The sequence below is a fragment of the Plectropomus leopardus genome, chromosome 8 (genome assembly GCF_008729295.1).
Source record: "Plectropomus leopardus isolate mb chromosome 8, YSFRI_Pleo_2.0, whole genome shotgun sequence".
In the NCBI taxonomy this organism is placed as follows: Eukaryota; Metazoa; Chordata; class Actinopteri; order Perciformes; family Serranidae; genus Plectropomus; species Plectropomus leopardus.
This window is the reverse complement of record NC_056470.1, coordinates 29,418,776-29,441,302: the sequence shown is the minus strand read 5'-3', so window position 1 is coordinate 29,441,302 and position 22,527 is coordinate 29,418,776. Positions and strand designations below refer to the sequence as shown.

General features: G+C 38.4%; 4 protein-coding genes across 6 annotated transcripts in view; 2 read left to right on the top strand and 2 right to left on the bottom strand.

Moving 5' to 3' along the window:
* spats2 (spermatogenesis associated serine rich 2) overlaps positions 1-239 on the bottom strand; it is a 29,486-nt gene extending 29,247 nt beyond the window's left edge. The window contains exon 1 of the mRNA XM_042491634.1: positions 177-239. The gene's annotated coding sequence lies outside the window, so the exon portion shown is untranslated. The remainder of the gene's footprint in view (positions 1-176) is intronic.
* Positions 240-2,284: 2,045 nt separating this feature from the next.
* On the top strand, positions 2,285-7,295 carry pym1 (PYM homolog 1, exon junction complex associated factor). The gene is made up of 3 exons (XM_042491665.1): positions 2,285-2,548; positions 5,026-5,119; positions 6,247-7,295. Exons 1-3 carry the CDS (start codon positions 2,518-2,520, stop codon positions 6,740-6,742), a joined length of 621 nt encoding a protein of 206 aa, XP_042347599.1. The 5' UTR covers positions 2,285-2,517; the 3' UTR covers positions 6,743-7,295.
* A 1,913-nt stretch (positions 7,296-9,208) lies between these two features.
* Positions 9,209-13,578, top strand: LOC121946861 (matrix metalloproteinase-19-like). 2 transcript variants are annotated; one of them, XM_042491661.1, is made up of 9 exons: positions 9,209-9,487; positions 10,097-10,185; positions 10,315-10,445; positions 10,539-10,751; positions 12,042-12,287; positions 12,358-12,453; positions 12,589-12,753; positions 12,877-13,004; positions 13,084-13,578. In XM_042491661.1, exons 1-9 carry the CDS (start codon positions 9,344-9,346, stop codon positions 13,321-13,323), a joined length of 1,452 nt encoding a protein of 483 aa, XP_042347595.1. In that variant the 5' UTR covers positions 9,209-9,343; the 3' UTR covers positions 13,324-13,578. The 2 variants fall into 2 exon arrangements, with proteins under 2 accessions (XP_042347595.1, XP_042347596.1); XM_042491662.1 differs by lacking the exon at positions 12,358-12,453 and having other exon boundaries at positions 9,210-9,487.
* A 736-nt stretch (positions 13,579-14,314) lies between these two features.
* On the bottom strand, positions 14,315-22,287 carry LOC121946862 (transmembrane protein 198-like). Of its 2 annotated transcripts, none has more exons than XM_042491664.1 (5): positions 22,126-22,287; positions 19,728-20,017; positions 16,378-16,953; positions 15,070-15,197; positions 14,315-14,896 (listed from the first exon to the last, which is right to left on the bottom strand). In XM_042491664.1, the coding sequence occupies exons 2-5, from the start codon at positions 19,873-19,875 to the stop codon at positions 14,747-14,749; spliced, it is 1,002 nt and encodes a 333-aa protein (XP_042347598.1). In that variant the 5' UTR covers positions 19,876-20,017; positions 22,126-22,287; the 3' UTR covers positions 14,315-14,746. The 2 variants fall into 2 exon arrangements, with proteins under 2 accessions (XP_042347598.1, XP_042347597.1); XM_042491663.1 differs by having other exon boundaries at positions 15,070-15,200; positions 22,126-22,286.
* Between the last annotated feature and the right edge of the window lie 240 nt (positions 22,288-22,527).

The window sequence follows — 22,527 nt, the reverse complement described above, 5'->3', positions numbered from 1 at the left end:
ACCTTTGAATGCAGCCTCAGCTAGCACGCAGCTAGCAGACTGCTTTTATTATTCAGTGCTCTGTTGTAAAGCTAGCCATCCTTTAGCTACAAAACTTAAACAGCTACGCTAACATTAAAGCGTTGCATTAGTGGTTAGCTCAGCGTGTTAGCAGATAAACATTAATAAATACGTACTTGATGTTGGCGAGAAAACTGAACAGTAGATTCTGGAAACAGGTTACCGCAGCTTGCACCGCCTGCCGTCTTTAATGCCAAGTAGTCTGCTGTGGGCAATTTTCATCGACCAGACTCCTCCGGGTTGCCAGGTTGGGCCGCAGAGAACCTCCTTTTTAATACAAGCAGCTCTGACCACGTCAGGGAAATGTTTGCAGGCTTTGCCAAAAGGCAGATGTTTTAGTTAAACAGCTGTGGGAAAAGTAATCATCAGGTCTCCTAGAAAAAATAGCAAACACCACTATAGAAATACTAAGTAACTAAAATAAATAAATAAAAACCTGCATTCAGTCAGTCAACAGCGTAACTTTTCTTGTGCTGCATTCACACACCCATCACTAATATTTAGGCCCTGAAACCTGAGAAAACTGCTTTGATTTCTTTAAAAAAAAACAATTATAATAATAATGAAGAACTAGATAGATAAATAGATAGATAGATAGATAGATAGATAGATAGAGAGAGAGAGAGAAAGAGAAACTTCATTTATCCCAAAGGGAATTCAGGTTTCCAATAGTTCAGTACCTTGTTGTACCAACATTAAAAAATGATAGAAAAAAAAACACAACAAACACTAAAAGAGGTCTAAAAAGGATATAAAAGAATGTATATATATATATATATATATATATATATATATATATACACACACACACACACACACACACACACACATATATATATATACATTTATGGTAGCTAAAGATGAATTGATTTCTGCTTTGCTTCTGTAATGTAAGAAAATGTGATTCAGTGAGTAGATGTGAAATGTGCCTTTTAAGATTATTACCTCGGCCAGAGTTGTTTTAAAATAAAACAAACATTTTGAGACACTCTCTGTGTGACACACACAACTATTTTAGTTGTGTTTATTAATGTGGCCGTGTTTGTCAGGTCAGCAGCCGTGTCCCTGTGGTCCTGACTGACTTAAGATCTGGGACAAAGAAAATGGGTTTACAGATTTCTACTTCTGTGTCTCGTGTCCCTGGACAATAATCATCAGACCTATATGATAAAGTGCTGGAGATTTTGAGGCATTCACAAGTTTATATCCTTATCACAGAGGCCTTTAACACTTTACAAGGAAACTGCATTTACCTCCAACTTTAATAACTATGTAAAATATGTGGTGACTCTATTTTTGATCATAATACAGCATCACAAGGCAGAGCTTTAAGAGTGTGATAAACACACATTAACATTATAAAACACTGGGAAAAGATAGAAGTGAAAGTTTATGCTCACCCTTTAAGTCCTAAGTTCTCTCCAAAAAAAACATTATGTCCCTGAAAATGGTCTAAATGGATCTGTAGTTCTTTTGTCTTTTGTAAGTGGAGAAACTACAAACTACCAAGGTGGAATATTACTTCAAGGACACACAGAAAAGTATGATAATGGTAAAAACAAACAAATGAATAACTACAGTGACTACAGTTGATTCTAATCTTCTTATAATAACAAAAGATTATATATATATATATATATATATATATAATATATATATATATATATATATATATATATATATATATATATATATATATATATATATATATATATATATAAATATATATATATCACAAGTATTTTGCAATTATCCCCCAGATTTGATTGCCAAATACTTGTGACAAAGATATGTTAAACATATTATTATCAACGATATTATTGTTATTATTTGTCAGATGATGTCAAAAATGACATCAGTGCACGGAAACAGGGACGTTTTGAAAATCTGATATTTCTAAATTACTTTAAGCATAAAAAATAAACGTTCATCACCCATACTGGTCGACATATAAACCAAAACCACACAGACCAATATATCGCCTGGTCACTATTGTACATCTATCTATCTATCTATCTATCTATCTATCTATCTATCAATCTATCGATCTAAAACTAAAAAAGAACAACCCACATACTTGGCCAGTAAGGCTTATCATTATTTTTATTCTAACACACTGTATAAATACCCGTTTATCGTCCAGACCTGGCAACCCAAGATCCACGTCGTCATTTCCGAAGTCAAAGAAAAAGGTTCGCTCGGTTTCCTTTCTCGGACCGCCCGGTTACACAAACGCACACTTCATGCATCGATGTTTAGCGTTAGCTGTCACGTGCTCCGTGTTTATCGTAATAACCGTGTGCTGATGCTGCCATGACAGCTCTCACTTCGGGGGAAACAAGAGTTGAAGGAGCTTTATTTCGCTGTTGTGTGAGAGCCAAGTGAGCGAGGGGACGTTTGGTGAACACCGTTACCGACCGACAGGCTGAGGGGAGCGGAGCTACACGTTACACCAAAATGGCAACCCCCTATGTGACAGATGAGTCTGGTAAGGCTGCTGCATGTGTTTGTCTAACCAAACTAAACCCTCCTCATTAATCAGAGCAACTAAAGGCGAGCCTTTGGTTTCTCATCTGCAGTATCGATTATCAACAATAACAAAGTCGAAGACGTGTTTGATGCAGATGTTTTGATTGAGAGCTAACGTTAGCTTAAACGGCTAACTCTCTACTATCGCTAGTTAGCATGTAGCTATCGCACTTCACTGGTGTGTAAATACTGTGATTTATTCAGCTATAGATATGCTGCCAGAAAAAAAATGTTATGTTTTCTAAGTAACTTTAAAGTTATGTGCGTCTTTAATTAGCCACATTATCTTTTTGCATAACGATTGGACAATTGCTACATTAGCATGCTAAGATCCGCTGCTTAGGGACTGTTCGGTATTTATGAGAGGGGAGGCGGTTGTGCAAAAAAGGGGGAGATATGTCAAATGTTTTTTTTAAGCACTGGGGAAAAACGTATGTTTTTTTTCTTAGTTTGGCTTGGGTATAATGGTTGTATTTTGTATTTATTTTACCATCAGTTCTTTTTAAGAAAACATACCTCCTACTGTATATGTTGTATAATATTAAGTTGCATTTAAGGTAATTACCTGAGTAATTTTGGGTCTTCTTTTGTCTTTACTTTCCTGTATCTTCTAAATCAGCAGCAGGGCTGCGTTCAGTCACGACAAAGTGTAGTAAAAAGTTTATTTGTACGTTAAACATGTTACACAGGCGCACTGGCTTTTAATACTGCAGGGTTTATTCAATTTAATTCAAAAGGGTTTTACTGGCATGGGAAGAGTTTGACCTACATTGCCAGTGTGGAGTTAAAAAAAAGGGATGTACAGTAAGTAAATGTTTACCACAATTTGGTTTATATTAACATCACTGCTGATTGGGTATTACATTTGACACACCCAACAAACAGGAGAAAACAAAACTCAAAGCCCATAGCACAGCGTTTCACGCTGTTTTGAGGAATCATGTAGTTCAACCTGGCAACCATAGGAAATGGTAAACACTGTTTTGAGATTGAACGTGCCCCTGGAGTTCGACTGCTTCGTCTGTGACAACAGTACACGCTGCGCTCCGAGAGTGTGGTGCAATGAATAACCACACATTATATACTGTATGTTTCAGTAGTGCTACAAAATCTATTTGTGGATGTTTTAATTGTGGCAGTGTACCACAGATAAATAAATGTGTGGGAAATCCTGGAAGACTAAAGTGGAAAAACTATCAGGAATGTCACAAAATAAAAATTGTATATTTTCTTTCTTATCTAGTCAGTACTCACAACCTCTGATTTATTTTCTGACCCCTCGGAGAGGTTCAACCCTCAGATTGAGAACCACTGGTTTAATATCCAGAGATAAACTGAAGGGTAATAGATGACATCATCTCACAGTGTATGTCATCATATTGCCTACAATATGAAGCCAGTATATTACAATAATCAAAATGATGCGAGTATATTACAATAATCAAAATGATGCGAGTATATTACAATAATCAAAATGATATGCCAACTTTTGAAATATTATTATATCGGTTAATTTCCCATCTGTAATACACATTTCTTTGTCCATGTGCTTAGAAGTGCTGCAGGTTTTTTATTACTGTATTGATTAAGAATGTGAGACTGTGTGTTCACGTGGGGATGGAAGTTACCACACACAGACACACACACACACACACAGACACACACACACACACACACACACACACACACACAGACACACACACACACACACACACACACACACACACACACACACAGTGAACAACTTGTCAAACTAGTGATGGATGGTTGAAGCTTTGGGGCTTTCTCTGTGTTTCTGTCAGAAAAAGATTTGAAGCTTTGGGGCCTATAACTCCACATGCACAGTGACATCTGGTGGTTTGAAAAACTCAGAGCAGCCCGTCACCTCATTGATTTTATAGTTTCAATTCTCGTGTGTGCAATAAAAGCCCACAAAGTGTATGTGTTATTTATTAAATCTGTAATAGTCTTGTGCAGAGGTGCTGCAATAAATGCACTTCACTGTGCAATATGTCACAGTAAAATTACTAATAAATTTGTTGTCTGGAAAGCCTACATATAAAATATTTCTGTTGATATGAATAATTAATACGTCTTTTGTATTTTAGCTTATGTGGCCATGCAACCAACCAAATATTTCCTTTCTTGCTAACAATATCATACGGTCAATAGTGTAGTGTTTAAGTCACCGTCCCCCCAAGAAAAGAACATAATATTAAATATTAGAAAGTTGTTGCAATAGTTAATAAGCATGCACAAGCAGGATACAGTTTCTAAAAACCTCTAATGGAAATGAATGAGCACGGTTATTTTCTGTCCTGCTGACAGTTAAAGCCTGCTCACAGCTGTTGGGATGAATTAAAGGCCTGCTGGCTTAAAATGTAGTTTTATTCGTGCACATCGGTTCTCTAAAATGTCGTACCTTTTGCTCCTCAGGGAAATACATTGCTGCCACTCAGCGACCTGATGGGACATGGAGGAAGCCGAGGCGGGTGAAGGACGGCTACACCCCCCAGGAGGAAGTACCAGTGTAAGTGCGATTCTTCTCTCCTTCATACAGGGTTCCCTCGGTCATGAATTTCCTGGAAAAGTTTTGAAATGAGAAAAACTGTTAGTTGTTAATGGTCTGGAATTAACAGTAGGTTTTGGAAAAGTTCTGAATATACATTGTTTTTGTTATTGTTTAGAGTCTATTCATAAAAGTCCCCAAACACGCCTAACATTATGCAAAATGCTTTCCTTCTGTTATAGGATTTTTTAATAATGATTTAATTATCAAGATGAGCAGGTTTTTTGACCGAAACGCAGACAAAATTTGATCTACTTCGCCCCTGGCTGAACTGCAGGCTGCAGCACAACAAAGTAAAAACATCAATAAACGTAATTTAAACAGACAGTTAAGGAGAGCATTTATATATGTAGCCTACTCAGCCGCTGTAGAGTCACAAAAAAAAATGACCACAAAATCAGGGGAAAACGACGAAATAAGCACAATCTCAACAAGTCTGCAGTATCTGCTTCTGAAACGCTCCCAGTGGGGTATCGAGCTGCGTGGAGGACGGAGCAAAACAGCGCTGCAGACGTAGTGTCATGGACACGCTGCTGGTGGAATCAGGGCGTCAGCTCGTGTTAACAGGGCAGAGAGACACAGAGCTGCTCACAGAGAGAGTCCTTCAGTGCTGATTTGACTGGCAGCTACAGATGATCTCCAGCTCCCGCCCTCCCAAACCTACCATCACAGATATATTCCAGCTCTGTGGTAAACACTTAATGCTCATAAGCTCCGAATCTGAGACGGCACCACAACTATTTTTGCAATTTTCACTTAGCCTCAAAATGTAATTGTAAAGAAACCGCCTATAAACATTGCAACATGTATCAGATTTTTTAAGAGAGCTTCCGTGAAATCAGGCATTTCAGGCCGCAACAATGACAAAAACAGCTCACAAACTCCTGGAGGGACTGTGGATTCCTGATTAAAGTTGCATATATAAATCATGATGTTATTGAGAAGGGGATTAGAGCAAGCTGGGATGGTTTGATTGATTATGATGGGCTCGTACTAATTAGAAATGACTCATATGCTTTGAGCAAAATGTCAATTTGGTCCTCTTACTTCAGTCTTTAATCTTTTGTTGCTCTTTCTTGCACTTTCAGATATGAAAACAAGTATGTGAAGTTTTTCAAGAGCAAACCCGACCTGCCGCCCGGGATGAGCCCGTCTGAGGCAGCTCCGGCAAAACAGCAGCAGCAGAAGATCCCCGGCTGCGGCGACAGTGAGACAGCCGGTCTCTCAAAGTCTGCGAAACGCAACATGAAACGCAAAGAGAAACGAAAACAGCAGCAGCACCAGGACGGGGACGTGGACTCGGTGACTGACGCCGTTGAGAACGTGTCCATTTCAGGGAGCGGGGAGTCTCAAAACAAGACGGAGGCGCCGGCTTCTGTCTCGTCTCCTGATGATTCCTCAGCAGCAGCAGCCGAAAAGTCCAAGAAGATCAAAAACCTGAAAAAGAAGCTGCGGCAAGTTGAGGAATTGCAGCAGAAAGTGGACTCAGGGGAAATAAAAGAGCCAACAAAGGATCAGTTGGAAAAGCTGGGCCGGCTTCAAGCCTTACAGGATGAGTTAGAGCAGCTGGAGCGTGACTCGTGAAGCAATAAAAGCGCAGAAGAGTCGGACAGAATAAACATACAAACTACAGACTGAGAGACAGGGAGGGACCTCTGCAGCTTTGTGATCATAGCTTCCATTAAACACATTCTACCTATTTGATATTCATCATGACCTCTGGAAGTGAACACAGTCCCAGCGCCTTTCGAGCAGAGAACGACAGGATGTTACGCAGCGGGCGCCACATCGGCAGACGCGTTTTCTAGATTCAGATCTCCAGATTACATCGTGACTCCTGCAGGTGCACCTGAATCGACCTGGCCATTCATTTATAAGTATCTTTTAAAGACATCATTGTGAATTGTTTTGTGCGTGTCTGTCGTCTCCATTTTGTACCTTTCATAGCATCAGGTATTATTACGGTATCACTTGCACAGGAATTATTTTCTGTTTAAGAGAATATAGTTTGTTGACTTGTCTGCCCTTAGGATTAACATTTTTTTGTCAAAGATCGGATTGCCTCTTGTAGTAGCACTAATGTTGAGCCACTGTCAAAACAGTCATTACAATAATTAAAACTACATGCTGCGTAAAATGTTCATCTCACATTGTATATTTTTGTTACTGTAAACAAATCCCATGAAAAGACCAAAACCAGTAATGAATTGATACTACCGACTCTGTATTTTTTCTGCAGTCCAAGCCTAAAATGTTATTCCTCTTTTCCAAAAAATCAAAAACACATTAACAAGCCAAACTGCTGTGACACGCTCTTTCATTATAGTAAACACAGTAACTTTGGTTTGATTCCCTCTCAGAGGAGCACCAAATATGTTTTAATCTGTGGCTGAAAATACTTCCTAAAAAATGATCTCCTGAGTGATGTTAGCTAACAGCATCAGAGCCTTTTAGGATATGACTGAGCTTTTTGAAGCTCAACATTTGTGATTACGTCTTTATTAAAAAATGCCATTTTTAGTAGAAACAAATACACAATAAGAAGAATAAAGTGACATGTATCCTTGTAATAAAATGAAAAATAAAATTTTACAAAATAATGTTTTTTTTTCTTCTTAGTGTAAAAAAAATGAAACAGTGTGAGTTTTGTAAACAGGTTCTAGATTAAAGGGAATTAAAGTTTGGGGGGAAAAAGAAAGACAGGAAGAATGAATTTACGTGAAAAAGTGCCCCTTTAAATCTAATTTTATGTCCTGATTTCATATAAACTACGTGTATACAGTATATGCTATACTTAAAATTATTTACATATAAATATTTTTGCAATTAGTATACAAGAAATCAACACACAGGGTCACTGCGACTAAAAAGCTGCCAATTAAACTTCACAAATTAAAGCAAAATGGTTTTCCAAAAATTGTATGCCTTAGTTTTTTGTGTATTTTTTGTTATCCTGGTGGAGCTGACTCACCACAAGACAGAATTTATTTTAGTTTTAACCACTTCCCTTTCCTCTCATGCTTTGTGGGAGAACAGTTTGCATTGAAAGTATATTTAAAAATCAACTTTGTTTTAATAAACCGACAGTTAAGAGTATATTAAACTTTTCATAAGACTAATAAGACTAGTGCTTTTTAATGAAGTCTGGAACTTGGACATAATTTAAGATTTTGCTCTGCTCCAGCAAGCTCAATAAATCAATAATAATCAATTTATTGTTAAATTTAAGTTGACAAAGGAGGATTTGTGTTATGTCTTAAAGGGAGAATCCGAGGCAGGGAGCGCCCGTGTGCGCCTGTTCAGTTTACAGATAAAAGATGCTTTTCCTCTAATGAGAAATCAGGGATTGCTCTGTGTTTTCTGGCATTAAAATTGAACCAGTGGTTAAATTTAGTAACTGTAATTGTTTTAAGCACGTCTGAGTCTCGTCCCCATCTGTCCGCTCACATTTAATGAGCTGCATCTTCAGGAGGCGTTTTCTGTCTCCATTCAGAGGACGATTTGTAGCGATGGTTACACGGGGGCGTCATTGTTTTTCATTGAATGGGCTCCTACATTGTGAACAATATAATAAGCTGTTGTGTCGTGGAGGAAGTGCGGTTAGTTGTTTTCCTCATAGAGCTGTAACCATGAAGCGAAAGAATGTTAAGATTGATGTGAAATATTGTTTCACAAACATACAGCTGGAGCATCTGTCGTGTCGTCTGGAAAATAATTTACCTTCAAAGTGTTGCAGCTTAATTAATTATCAATAAAGTTTCACCACAGTGACACGAGTCTTTATAAATCATCCCCTTTAATACATGGTGGGAAGACAGTCTTTTTTTAGAGTTATTATTTAATTTATTTGCTTCCTTTGACGTAAACAAGATTACTCGGAAGTTATTCTTATTCGCTTCAAGACAAATGACTAAATGATGGTGTAAGAAGGCGCAAACAGGCTGTTACTGTCTGAAATATGTTCTGGCTTTTGTCGTCCACGCATCACATTCTTGTAAAAGGTTTATTATGTGGCTTTGAGGCCATCCTGGACAGACTCTTGATGGTATAAAAACTGAAAACCTAAACTGAGGAACTCGCTGCAGCTCTGACTCAGGGACGACAGACACTCAGAGGACTGAAGCAGATGGAGGAGCTGCAGTCTCCAGCGATGCTTACAACGAAACACAACTTGATTGTTATCAGATGAAAAGTTTTTATTTCCCAACAGAGATGGGAAAAAACCCAAACTGGAAAATGGAATATAAGCTGGAGTTAATGTTTTTTCTTGTTCTGCTGTTAACAGATTCATGCGTCGGCCTGAGCAGAAGAGAATTTACAGACGCGGTGGTAAGAAAATGCAGAAACGTTGTGATGCTGCAACTTAGACCTGCTGAGAAGTTTATCTTTCAAAACTGCAAAAACAAAAACTCTGTTCAGGTATTTCTTGGAAGCAGGACTCAAACAATGTCCATGATTTTTGAGTCTTACAACTGAATATTGTTGCAGTGTAAAGCTGCCTATAACTGAAGCTGCAGCGATTACTTGATGAATGTAATAGTTTTCGACTAAATTAATTGGCAGCTAATTTAAAAACTGATTAATCAGTTTTTTTTAAGAAAAAACAGATGAAACTCTCTGATTTCAGCTTCTGCATACATACACTATAATTATCTGACTGATATACAGTAGGCCGTGTTACTTTGCAGATTCAGATTTTACAAATAAAACAGGTTATTAGTTAATAAAATAAATTATACTGCTGTGAATTTAAATACCCAACATTGTATTAACTAGTTACTATAAGCTTAGCCTTAACAAATATAACAATTTAAGTACAGAAACTTTTAAATGCTGATGACTTGGGAGTTTTTTGTATTGTCGAAGTATTACTTTTGTATCAGTAAATGATTAAAATACTTTTTTTCACTACTTTTCTAATAAGTGCTCATTCTTTAGGCATATTTAAGGAAGTATGGTTATCTGCACATCCCCCTGGACACTGAAGGCCAAAATCATCCACCTGAGGAGATAGCTGAAGCTCTAAGGTGACTACGTTTTGTCTGTTTTTAACTGTGTATGCTGGTATCTTAACATGTTCTTCTGTTCTTCCCCTCACCCCGGGTTTGTTCATTTGTATCACTATAAATGCAGTAACATTTCGTCTTTCATGTCAGAATCTTTCAGAAAGTGACAAACCTGCAAATATCAGGAAAACTAGATTCAGCCACTCTGGCGATGATGAACAAACCTCGGTGTGGACTGGAAGACTCTTTCGATAGCAAATCTCTTAAATATAGAATTATGGGTGAGTAATTGCATTAATGTTACGAATCCAGATTCGGATTGTTACTGCAGTATTGGTTGATAAATGTCAATAACGCGTTTTCTAATTGAACAGGTTACTGGCGAAAGAAGATGCTGACGTACCGGCTTCATAATTACACCCCTGACTTGGGTCTGGGGAAAACCCGTTTGGCCATTCAGAGTGCGTTTAAGTACTGGAGCGACGTGTCACCTTTGAGGTTCAAGGAACTGCAACGAGGAAAAGCAGATATCAAAATCTCCTTTCACAGAAAAGACAAGACGTGTCCAGTTCCCTTTGATGGACGAGGTGGGAACAACTTTCTTAACTCGTAATGTCCTCTCAATTGCCATTCACCTTTTGTCCTCTGGGGTCATTTTGACCCCGCCCTGTTTTGACTGTTATATAAAGCATATTGTATAAATTGTAAATCAATTCTGTGTTACACCTTTAGTCTTACTTCAGTCCAACCCATTACCACACATTTTTCCCTTTGTTTTGAAATTTAGGGCCAATAGACCTTGCTTTCCTAAGTATAAAAAACGTATTTTGATTTCATTTGGGGTCAGATTGACCCCTAGGACAACACGAGGGTTAAAATATTTTTTAAAATGTGACAATCCCTGGATGTTTTAAAGAAACCACTGGAAGTTTTGTTAACGTGTTACTTTTAAACATGTTAAACTGTTAAAGGGACAATTCACCTCAAAATAATCATTAAAATTGTTTTACTTCCTTCACCCGTTGTGGATATCAGCTGCAGAGATGTCTGTCTTCTCTCCACTATAATGGAACTAGAAGGCACTCGGCTTGTGGTGCTCAAAGTGCAAAAAAATCATTTGGAAAAACTCAACAGCAATGTCTCTTTCCAGAAATCCTGACCCAGCTTCTCAACAGCTGGTAGGTGTAGTTCTGTAGAAACTCTGCATGAAACTGTTCACAACAAGGTCTGTGGATTATCTTGAATAACCGGGTCATAATTTCTGAAAAGAGGCATTGCTGAGACATTTATTTATTTATTTATTTAACCTTTCTTTTAGCCAGAAAAACCTCTTGAGATTAAGAATTTCTTTTTTTAAGATCAAACAAAACAAAACAGAACAAAAATACAAAATGAAAACATGTAACTCTAAAACAATATAAAACATAAAAAGAACACAAAATGAATTTACCACAAGGACGAACTAAAAAGTATGTTAATGTATGCTATAAGTAAACCATAAAAATAAGGCAGTTAACAGACCAGTTAAGATACAGCCTGACATTGGCATGTAGAAGATGAAATGATAAAGTCCTGCAACAGTGCTTAGAAACGGCCAAGAGAAACCAATGAGTGCAGCTTTAAATTTCAAATGTGGTTTTCAGTGCTTTGAGGCTCACAAGCAGAGCGCAACAAGTTTTCTATTATATTGGAGAGAGAGCAGACATCTCTACGGCCGATATCTCCAACACGTGGCAGCTCACACCAAAACAATCTAGACTGATTAACAACACTACAGGTAAAATATGTATTTTGATTTTAAGGTGAACTGTCCTTTTAAACGTCTGCTGTATGACACTTGCAACAATGATTTGAAGAATTCCCTCTTTTTCTTCAAGGTCATGTTTTAGCCCACGCTGACGCCCCTGAGTCAGGCATTGTGCATTTCGACGGCGACGAGGTGTGGACAGAGGGCAAGAACTCCGGCTCAAACCTGAGGATCGTCGCAGCCCACGAGATTGGCCACGCTCTCGGCCTGGGCCACTCACAACACTACAGCGCACTGATGGGACCTGTTTACAACGGATACCACTCCGACTTCAAACTACATCCAGATGACATCCGAGGGATCCAGGCTTTATACGGTAATGTCAGAATCTCAGGGTATGTTTTTGATCTTTAAAGTATCATCTATGCAGCGTTGTACCTTTTCAGGAAAGCCAGAGAAGACTCCTCCATCCAGAAAACCAAGTCAGTTTGTACCAGGAGTCCCAGATCCTTGCAAGGCCACTCTGGATGCAGTAATGTTGGGTATAGAGACTCTGTTGCTGTCACACTGCATGCAATATAGGACAAAAATAAGTCTCTGTATTTTGACATTCAATTGGTAATTTATGAGCTGCATCAACTTACGGCAATGTTTTCTCCCTAATCGTGTCCCTGCAGGTCCTTTGCGTAAGACATATGTCTTCAGTGGTCAGTACGTGTGGACCAAGTCCAGCTCTGGCTACAACAGTCCAGTCCTGATCTCTGCACTGTGGAAGGAGCTGCCAGGGAGCCTCAATGCAGCTGTTCACTCTCAGCGGACCGCCAAGTCCTATTTTCTGAAAGGTGGATTCATTTCATAGTTTAGAATATTTCTCACAAGGGTGTGATGAACAATGCTGGCGAGAGTTTAACATTTTAAAATGCAGTGTTTAAAGAATACTTTTTTTTCTCTTTACTCTTTTACAGAGGACAAATTATGGAGATACACAGGCTTTAAACTTGACCACGGCTTCCCCAAACGTTTGACCAGCATCCCTGCTAATATTGATTCAGCCTTGTACTTCAATAAGAATAAAAAACTCATCTTTTTCAAAGTACGTGCAAATTTTTGTTGAATATCATAATATCATAATATACTTTCTGTTGAATATCTGTTTCATTGTTTTTTTCCAGGGCTCTGGATACTGGCAGTGGGATGAAACTGGCCCGACAGATTTCAGTTCATATCCCAAACCTGTTGGACAACTTTTCCACGGGGCACCCAGCAACACTGATGCTGCATTCACATGGACAAACGGCCATATATACTTGTTTAAAGGCACTGAGTACTGGCGTGTAGACCAGCAGCACCGAGCAGTGGAGAAAGGTTATCCTCTGAGCACCGCGGCACGTTGGATGCAGTGTGACGACTGAACCACCAGAGGCCACCAGCGACTCAACACAAACTTTATCCTGCACAGTGATTTGGTATAAAACCGGACAGACTTGCCTATTTATTTGAATCCTGAATCTATTGTGTGAAGAGTCAGAGAAGCATTATTTTTTTCTTTGAAGACACACATTGCATGAAATCACAGAGAATACATATTTGCATGTTTTGGTGTTTCTATTTTTGTTTAAATTAAAAAGTATTTGCTGGCATACAGGCAATGGAATAAGAAAATCAAATACTTTGTGCTGAGTGATTCAGTAAGACTGATGTTGTTATCTATGGGCAGGCATCTATTATATGTAACATATAAGCTTTTTTCATGACATTTTCACTGTAACTGTAGGAAAAGCACAGTTATTATTATTAACGTTAGTGATGGCTTTGGCCTGCACAAGTATGTCAGTTATTCAACAATTTATTTTATTATTTACGCCTGTGCTTTTCTCACTGTAACACGTCAAAATGTCTTCCATGAAAATGCCTGATTGCATGACTGAATGGCATTAAGCACCCACACACTGTTTTGGGAAAACAGTATTTGTATCTGCCTAATTCTTCTGTTAGTTTACCACACGCAAAGCTTGCAAAGCATCTGCTAACTAAACTAAGCAAAAAAGAAACAGGGCCACAGTTAGAAACAGAGACCTATAACTGGTTCATGCTTTATCATGTCACTGAAACACCGAAAAAGTTTAGGCAAGCTTAATTTTGTTAGCAGCACATCACACCTGTCAGCAGCAGAAGAGGACCTGCTCCCTCCGGAGATAGGAAGAGCTTGTTGTAAGCTTATGAAAAGGTGTTTACGCACACATAATTATCAGATTTTTATTCCATTTCGACTGATTTTTGTTTCTTTAAAAATATTGTTTTAATGGACATTAATATAAGATAATACTCCAAAAACAACATGCTGTTAAGCTGTTTTTTTCTTGTCAAATCAGTGATTTATTGGTTTATTGTCCAACAGTGCCCATTTTTTTATGTACAGCACATCCTAGTTTATTTGCATAGGTTAGTGTGAATTCATTGTTTATAACCATAACATTTCAAAAGAACTGCAACCCAACCTAAATCTAGACACACAGCATACAGTGTTTGGAGGAAAAACGATTATTATGCCAGCCTGTTAAACACAAAGTGTCTGTGAGATAAACTGCTGATGATCATGAGTCTGATGACGGTGCATGTTGTGTCATCATCGTTTCGGGTGGGATGATCTCAGAACATTTAAAATCACACCATATGCATGTTGATGATTATCTGACAAAGCCGGTTAAAGTGGATTCATGCCGCCAGTCAAAGTGGTTAAATTATTTCCAAGGAAGTGAACATCTCAAAGGAATGTTCAATTTTCAGTACATGATAACGAAGTCCTGGGATGCAGATATTCGAAGCCGTGCTCCCTCAGACTGTACAGACAGGCGAGGCAGCAGTCAGAGGCACCATGGAGCCCGTCTCAAAGTCAAAGTCTATTAGAGTGTGTGTGATGGTGCTGACACTGCTGGTGGAGGAGCCTGTTCCCATCTGGCGCTCCTTAAGGCTCTGGAGGTAACTCTGCAACAGGACAAGGACACTTGGTTATTGCACTGGCCATCTACTGTCATTTCACATGATGAGGCCATTTCTCAAGCAATCAGAGAGAAATGAAAATGCTGATTGTCATGGCTGCACTTCGCCTCTCTGAAGAGGTCAAAACTGAATGACTCGTTACAATCTCAGCCACTGACCGGTGCTAGGACGTCCCCGGTGTAGCGTTTCAGTGTTGGAGGTCTGCGTCGACGATGTGGTGGTTGAGGTCTTCTTCTTGACTCTCTGTATCTGTACTTCTTCGTATGTTTCTGCTGTTTTTTGTGTGCTGCTGGAAAGCATTGAAAGGGGTGAAAAAATAAAATAAATCATGAGTACATCCTATAAAAGACAGTGGTTTTGAGCTTGTATTTAAAGGCACAGCCCTCCCTAAAATCAAAATTCCACATTTTTCCTCTTACCTGTATTTATCAGTCTGGAATATTCTGGTTGGTTGAGTTTCAGAGTCTTAGAGATATCAGCCATAGAGATGTCTGCCTTTTTCCAATATAATGGAAGTAGATGGCACTCAAATCGCAGTGCTCATACCGGCCAAAAAATACATTTAAAAACACTAAACAGCAATGTTTATTTTCAGAAACATGACCCAGTTACTCAAAATACTCTCCAGGACTTGTTGTGAACAGTTTCGCCCGCCAGCCCTGTCACTGTGCAGAATAGCGTACATTACACACACATATACGCACTAAAACAATCTAGACTGCTAAACAGGACTATAGGCGAGAGGAAAGATGTGTATTTGGCCGGTTTTTATCATAATGATTCAGGAAAAATCTGTAAAATAACAGTCTGTAGAACTTTTTGCTACGTCATTAAATTGAAAGTGTTTGATCATAATAATTTATCACATATCTGAAAATAACTGTTTCTCTGCAAAACCTGTTAATGTATTTATTTATTGACTTTATTCGGATTATTTACAATATTTTACTTAAATTTCACAGTTTTTGTTGGACATCTATCTTTACCACCATTTGACCCTTTTTTGTAAAATTTTTGTTTTTGCACTTCAATCAAATTATGCTACAATATTTGACTTTAATTTATATTTTTTGTTTGCAGTCAGTCATCTTTTTTTCAGTTCTCATAGTGCACCACTGAGCTAACTAACGTTTCAGCTCAGACAAGGAGGATGCCATTAACGTTTACATCTCGCGCTGTCAGAGCATGAGCCTGAGTAGATGCGCGCTTTCCCCTGTGGTGATGCGGTTAGCAGGTGTAGTTCAGTAAAAAGAAAATAGTCCCTACATAAAACAACAAGCTCTGTGGATTGTCTTCAGTAACCAGCTCAGAAATCTCCAACACTCAGCAACTCACACCAAAACAATCTAGACTGATAAACAGCCATAAAAGTAAAAATATTTTTGAATTTGGGTTGAACTGTCCCTTTAACACAAAAACAGCATGAGATTGAATCCATCAGTTAATGTAGACTGAATTAAACTTACCTTCTGTGTGTGATACTCCTTTGGCAGTAAACCCCCATTGTACCAACACACCTATCAGACCCAGAACTGGCCATATCCCAGTGATCGCCCAGTTAAACCAGCAGAATGGACGTGGGACGCCTTGACAAAAAATATCATAAACCTGATCTGGCAGTATAAACATCCCAACCAGGTAATCCACACACAGCATCACAGTGGCGGCTCCAAACACAGCTGTGTAGACGACGGTGAACAGTTTCTGCCACTGAAGTGTGAAGAGAGACGTGACGATGCCGGCGGCCAGCACGACACTGACGGGCAGCCACACCGGAGTGAGGCTGTGAAACTGTCCGATGACCAGCAGGATGGCGAGGGAGAGCAGGCTCCCAAGCTGCAGGCCACTGAACAGAAGTCCTATCGTGGACACCAGCATGGTCATCAGCCCGCAGAGGACGCCCACGCCCAGGCCGATCCCTGCCTTTGTCTCTGACCCCAGCTGGGCCTCTAACAGGGGCTCCTTGTGGTACAACAGGAGAACAGCTGCTGAGCCAAACATGAAGCCAGAGAAGAACATGACCATCTTGAAGCAGCGGTACCCTGGAAAGTGCGATAAAAACAAAGTTAGGCTTGATTAAAAAAAAAAGGGAGAGAGAGAAAAAGTACTGCTATTTATGCTCAACCATGTATTCAAACTCTTACTGCAAAGAGCCAAACACAATCATATGCTAAGACCTAAAATATAGCCACAAGTTTTATGTGGTTTCAACCCAGTCATCAGAAGAAAATGTTGACATTGTTCGTTTCAGCAAACCACGGACACATTACATTTGCATGTTTCATAAGTATTATATCAACTTGAGGTTATGTAGCCTACTTCTTACTTGCCACCAAAAGAGGCTGTTTTTTACTGAGACATCCTCTGTGTTTCCAGTTGGGATTGTGCCGCCAAAATCTGGTATTTTCAAACCAAAACACGATCTTTTCATGCCTAAACCTAACCTCACGTTACCCAGTGTTTCTGAAAGGTAAAGTTTCAATGCATCTGCAACATAATAATGTACAACCATCATATATCTGCAGTTTTTTAAGAAACTTTGCAGTTAGTACTGAAAAAAGTAAACCTGAGGAGTCAAGAACAATCACAGTCATTATTTAGACTCAGAATATGATTTTTCTCGACTTAATATGCTTACTTATGGTCCGGACTCTATAATATATATAGAATTTTTTTTTCACAGTATTTTCAATACAGAAAGAGTTTTCAAAGGACATTCTTACTCTAGATCATTTAAAAATAATCATCTTTGCATATATTGCACATTTTACTGTTTTACAGCAAAATTTGATGCTACCGATATTAATTTGAATCACAATGACTCAAATTCAGTGATAATCATAACAGTGTTTTGATATTTATATGACTTTGAGGCCAGGATTTGACATACAGCCTGGCATTTTTAATTAAGCAAATGATAAGTCTAAAAATTGTGAAAATTGGAAAAAAGCAATTTTAAAACACTGTAAATGCGTTTTTATTGTAAGCTAAAGGAGGAGAATAACAGCCTGCTTTTAGTTTGGATACTAAAACACTTACAAAATTGTAGCATAGACTGTGACTATCCTCACAGGCCTCACATGTAAGTGCTCAAAACCCTGAATGGTTGCATAACACTACGGCAGTACTTCCAATGGTTTCTTGACTTTTAACTGAAAGCTGGCCAGAGTACCCTGCTGATGTTGACGGGTCACACGTTGCTGAAATATATTTCATAAGCGTATTTGTTCCAGTATTCGTGTCCAGCTCCAGCATCTGTCATTAAGACTTTTATGTGAGTTATATCAGCACTCAGAGCTCTGACGACTCTGACTGCCTCCGCCTGCACCACTGAAACTGCTGTTTTTCCTCCAAATTATTAATTATTTACAGTCGTAAAAATATGCAACACTGGGAGAGGTAGTGCAGGAACGCAGACTTTAGGCAGCGTGTGTGTTTGCATAATGTCACATGTTTTGGGTCCAGAGGTCACACACCTCCTAATCAGGCTCACAGTTTGTGTTTGTTGGATTTGTGTCCACATATTTTCTCAGTGGAAACAGAGACAGAAATAAAGCTTTGTTGAACTCTTTTCCCTCAGAGTGCTTTTTTTGGTCAAATCTCCCTTACAGTATTGTTACTCAACATAAAGCTCTATAAACTGGTATTACATGGAAACTCTCTAAAATTACAACAGAACTCAGTTGTGGAAGAAGTACTCAGATCTTTCACCTAAAGTACTATTATCTCTCTTTTTGCTCTCTTTCTCTTTCCTTTTTGTCATTATTGTAATCTAATTGTTATTTATGACATCTATTGCATGTCTGTCTGTCCTGGAAGAGGGATCCCTCCTCGGTCGCTCTTCCTGAGGTTTCTACCATTTTTTATCCTCGTTACAGGTACAGGTTTTTTTTGAGGGGGGGTTTCCTTAGACGATGTGAGGGTCTAAGGGCAGAGGGATGTCGTATGCTGTAAAGCCCTCTGAGGCAAACTGTATTTTGTGATAATGGGCTTTATAAATAAAATTGACTTGTTTTGACTTTTTTTAATGCCACTTGGAATTAATTTTAAGACGAGTTTCCAATAACAAAAATTGAAGGACAATTTTATTTTGTCCAAATATTTATTATGACATAAAACATGAAAAATCTTACTTACCATCTCTGAGCATATTTAAGATTTTTGAAAGATTAATTTAAGTCAATCTCATGCCAATGAAGGCCTTATTTTTAAATTATTGAATTCAATGCCTTTTTAAGACTTTAAGTAGCCGTGGGAACCATGCTAACCACAGGTTAACCATAGCGTTGTTGAAACAGTTTAATTATTTCCGCTACATAATATTGTGCAAATGTTATATATCTGTGGTTTGCAGAAATATAAAAAAACAAAATTTTATTTTTGATTGAATATTTTGCTCTGAAATCTGGTCCAGTAGGAGGATAAAGAAGCAGAAGTACCTCAAAATAGCACTTACAGTACTTGAGTAAATGTACTTCCTTGCACCACTGGAACTCAAATGAACTTTTGTCAGATTTAACACAATGACACACTCGAGATGCTTCAGTGCAACAGGTGGCACTTTATTAATGCTGCCCGTGTCATATTCAGACAGAGGACTCCCCATCTGCTCCAGCTTTGTGTTTATCCATCCTAAAACCCTGACAGCTTTCAGACACCTGCCACTGAGGGTGTAAGCAGTCAGGTGAGCTAATGAATCTTTCAGAGACACATTGAAACAGTGGACAGCAGGGACAGATTGAACTATAACTGTCCTTACTGCTATAATTTGTGCACAGTCACATTTAGTATTAGTTCTGGTGTTGTGGATACATACCAAAAAAGGTGTAGATGAGGCCAAATGAAAGGCAAACGGAGCAGACAATAGATGGGATGACATCATACTTGGCGTTAATCTCAAGCGTACATATGTCCACCTCAGCTAAGCCCGGCTCCTCGGTAACATATAGTGAAGTGACTGCCATCTTTGAGGATTAATACTGCTGTTGTGTTGCTGTCCAGCTGGTTTTTGTTCATTGACTGGGGGAAACGTTCTCCATGTGGCGTTCAGGAAAGGAGGAAGCTCCTGAACGAAGCACTTGTACTAAACTATTTCCTGTTGTGCACCTGCAAAAAGAGAAAAGAGGACAATGTTTTCAGCTTCTATGGCAACATGAAGTCAGATCTTTTCAGTTTATTTTCCAGGCTGATAACTTGAGAGCTTAATCTTTAAGTTTTATGAACATCCTGAGAAGTAATCCCTCTAAATTCTACTTTTATTTAAGTTGAATTTAAGTTGTTATTTAAGTGTATACATGAGAGGATATGGCTCTTTCCCTTGTACCAGTTTCCTGTTCAGGAAGCAGAGAAGGAAACTGGGGGAACCCGTCTGAGTTTAATGTCTCTCTTTCCTTGTTCTTTTGTGCGAGAACAGGATACAGATGAGGAAATGACCTTATGGCTTGAGACCATTGTCATACAGTTTTATTGTTCTGACTGGTAGTTAGGCACTCTGTTTACTGAACAATACAACAAAAACAGCTGAGAAAAACAGTAAGTGGTGTAAGACGGACTCAGATATTTGACTTAAAGGTCAGCATGTAGAATTTATGGGATATATTGGCTAAAATGGACAATAATATATTAAGTATGTTGTCTTTCGTGTATAATCGCCTGAAAATATGTCTATGTAGGGAGTGCGCCATGTTTCTAAAGTAGCCCAGAACAGACAAACCAAACACTGGCTCTAGATAGGGACATGCTTGTTGAATTTTATTTAGGTAAAAGTACTATACAGTATTAGCGTCACATTATGCTTAAAGGGGACCAAAATTACTTGTACACATTATGCATATTTGCCTATTTCAGATTAATATATAACATTATTAGACTAGAACTTTTGATACATCACTTTAAAGTTACAGCTTAAAGTAATTTTAATTACTTTATGTGTGTATGTAACTTTTGAATTTCCCTCCTGAAAATTATTGAAGTCTTTCTTTTAACATATACCATTATTTTGATTTACATGGTGATTATATTTTGTATCAAAATCTCTCTCTAAACAAAAGCGATGTCACACAGTACCCAAAACTGCTCTTTTAAAAGGTACAGGTGCTATTCAGTGACTTTGTCAAATAGTGCTATATGATATATGATATATATGATGCTATATCCTTAAATGGTGATTAATAATACCATGGATGAATAAACATGCTTCCAAATGATTGTTACTTAATATATAATTATCATCATTAATATTTCTCACAAATTATTTGCTTTAAAGACTCATAACCCTTAATTAAATGCTAACTGAGAAACACATCAGGCCTAAATTGACTTTTCTAACCTGGACTATTTCCATGTACATGGAGCAAAAAGGTTTTCAGTTATTACTTTGTCTTAAGCTCTGGAAATACTCTGTAGGGTATTTTAACATAGTGTTTTTATGCTTTCCCTAATAAACTAACTGAAAAACCACTAGAGAACCTCCAAAGAACAACACAGATCTTAGAAGGTACACTTTTGGTCCTGCAGCTTGTTTTTATTTAGTTAACTGGTGAAATAATTAGTAGAGAACTTCTGAAGAACCGTACAGGGGCTTAATAGAAACCAAAATTTCAAATTTTTTTCCTCTCAACTGTGGTAGAAAACACATTTAAAGTAGCCAAAAATACGTTCAAGTACCTCAAAATTGTGACTACTTGGGTAAATATACTTTGTTACTTCCCCCCACTCACATATAAAATGAAATACTTTATTGAAATATATTTCTTTTTTAACTCAAGGACAGGTAAATATAACTAAAGACATGAATCACGTTTCCACACTGCGTTGGCTCATAGTGTAACGGCTGTCTAGCTCCGGTGTTTAATACTGTAAGGACGCTATAAGCCGTTCAGGCAGATCTCACGGTCAGCAAATGGAATTAGAGGAGCTTTAGCAGGTGAGCGATCCTCCTGTCTGTTTATCTAAACTCTGTGTCCTCTCGTAAAGGTGAGCGTGAAACACAAAAACACTTACACTTTCTAACAGGTTCCTAGTATAATAAGAATTACTGACTGCAGAGTGGAGGATCAAAAGCTGCTGAAACTAAATTACATTTCTGTAACTTCTGAGGCGACAGTATCATCAACAATATCAATGGATTTCCTAACAGAGTATGTAATAAAAAACGCAGTGATAAATCTCTCTAAAATAAAAGCATGAAATAAAGAGATAATATTTCCACCTACCTGGAATGAGGCATATCTTCACAGAATAAAGGGGATCGTCAACAGAGAAATAATCTTCAGTTGTCAAACTCCATTGAAGCCAACAGCGAGCGAGCTGTCAGAGTGGCTGTATGGTTTCCTCTGTGAGCTGTGGGCGAGCCTCAGCGTCCGACCTGTGCACATGTGAACAGCTGACGCCTGACTCTGAGAGGGGGACCATCTGCTCCCAGTGACAGTAGGCGGCTGCTGCCAAGTCCAAGGCCGAGCCAGCTGAGAGTCCAAGCTCTCACTAACTAACCGTGATCCTACTGGAGCCTCGACTTTGTCTCCACAGCTTTATTTCACTCCATGTGGCACTTTTAATTGAGGTTAAAGTTGGCTTGAGGAGAAAGAGATATTACTCTGACGCCGGTTTTAACCCCT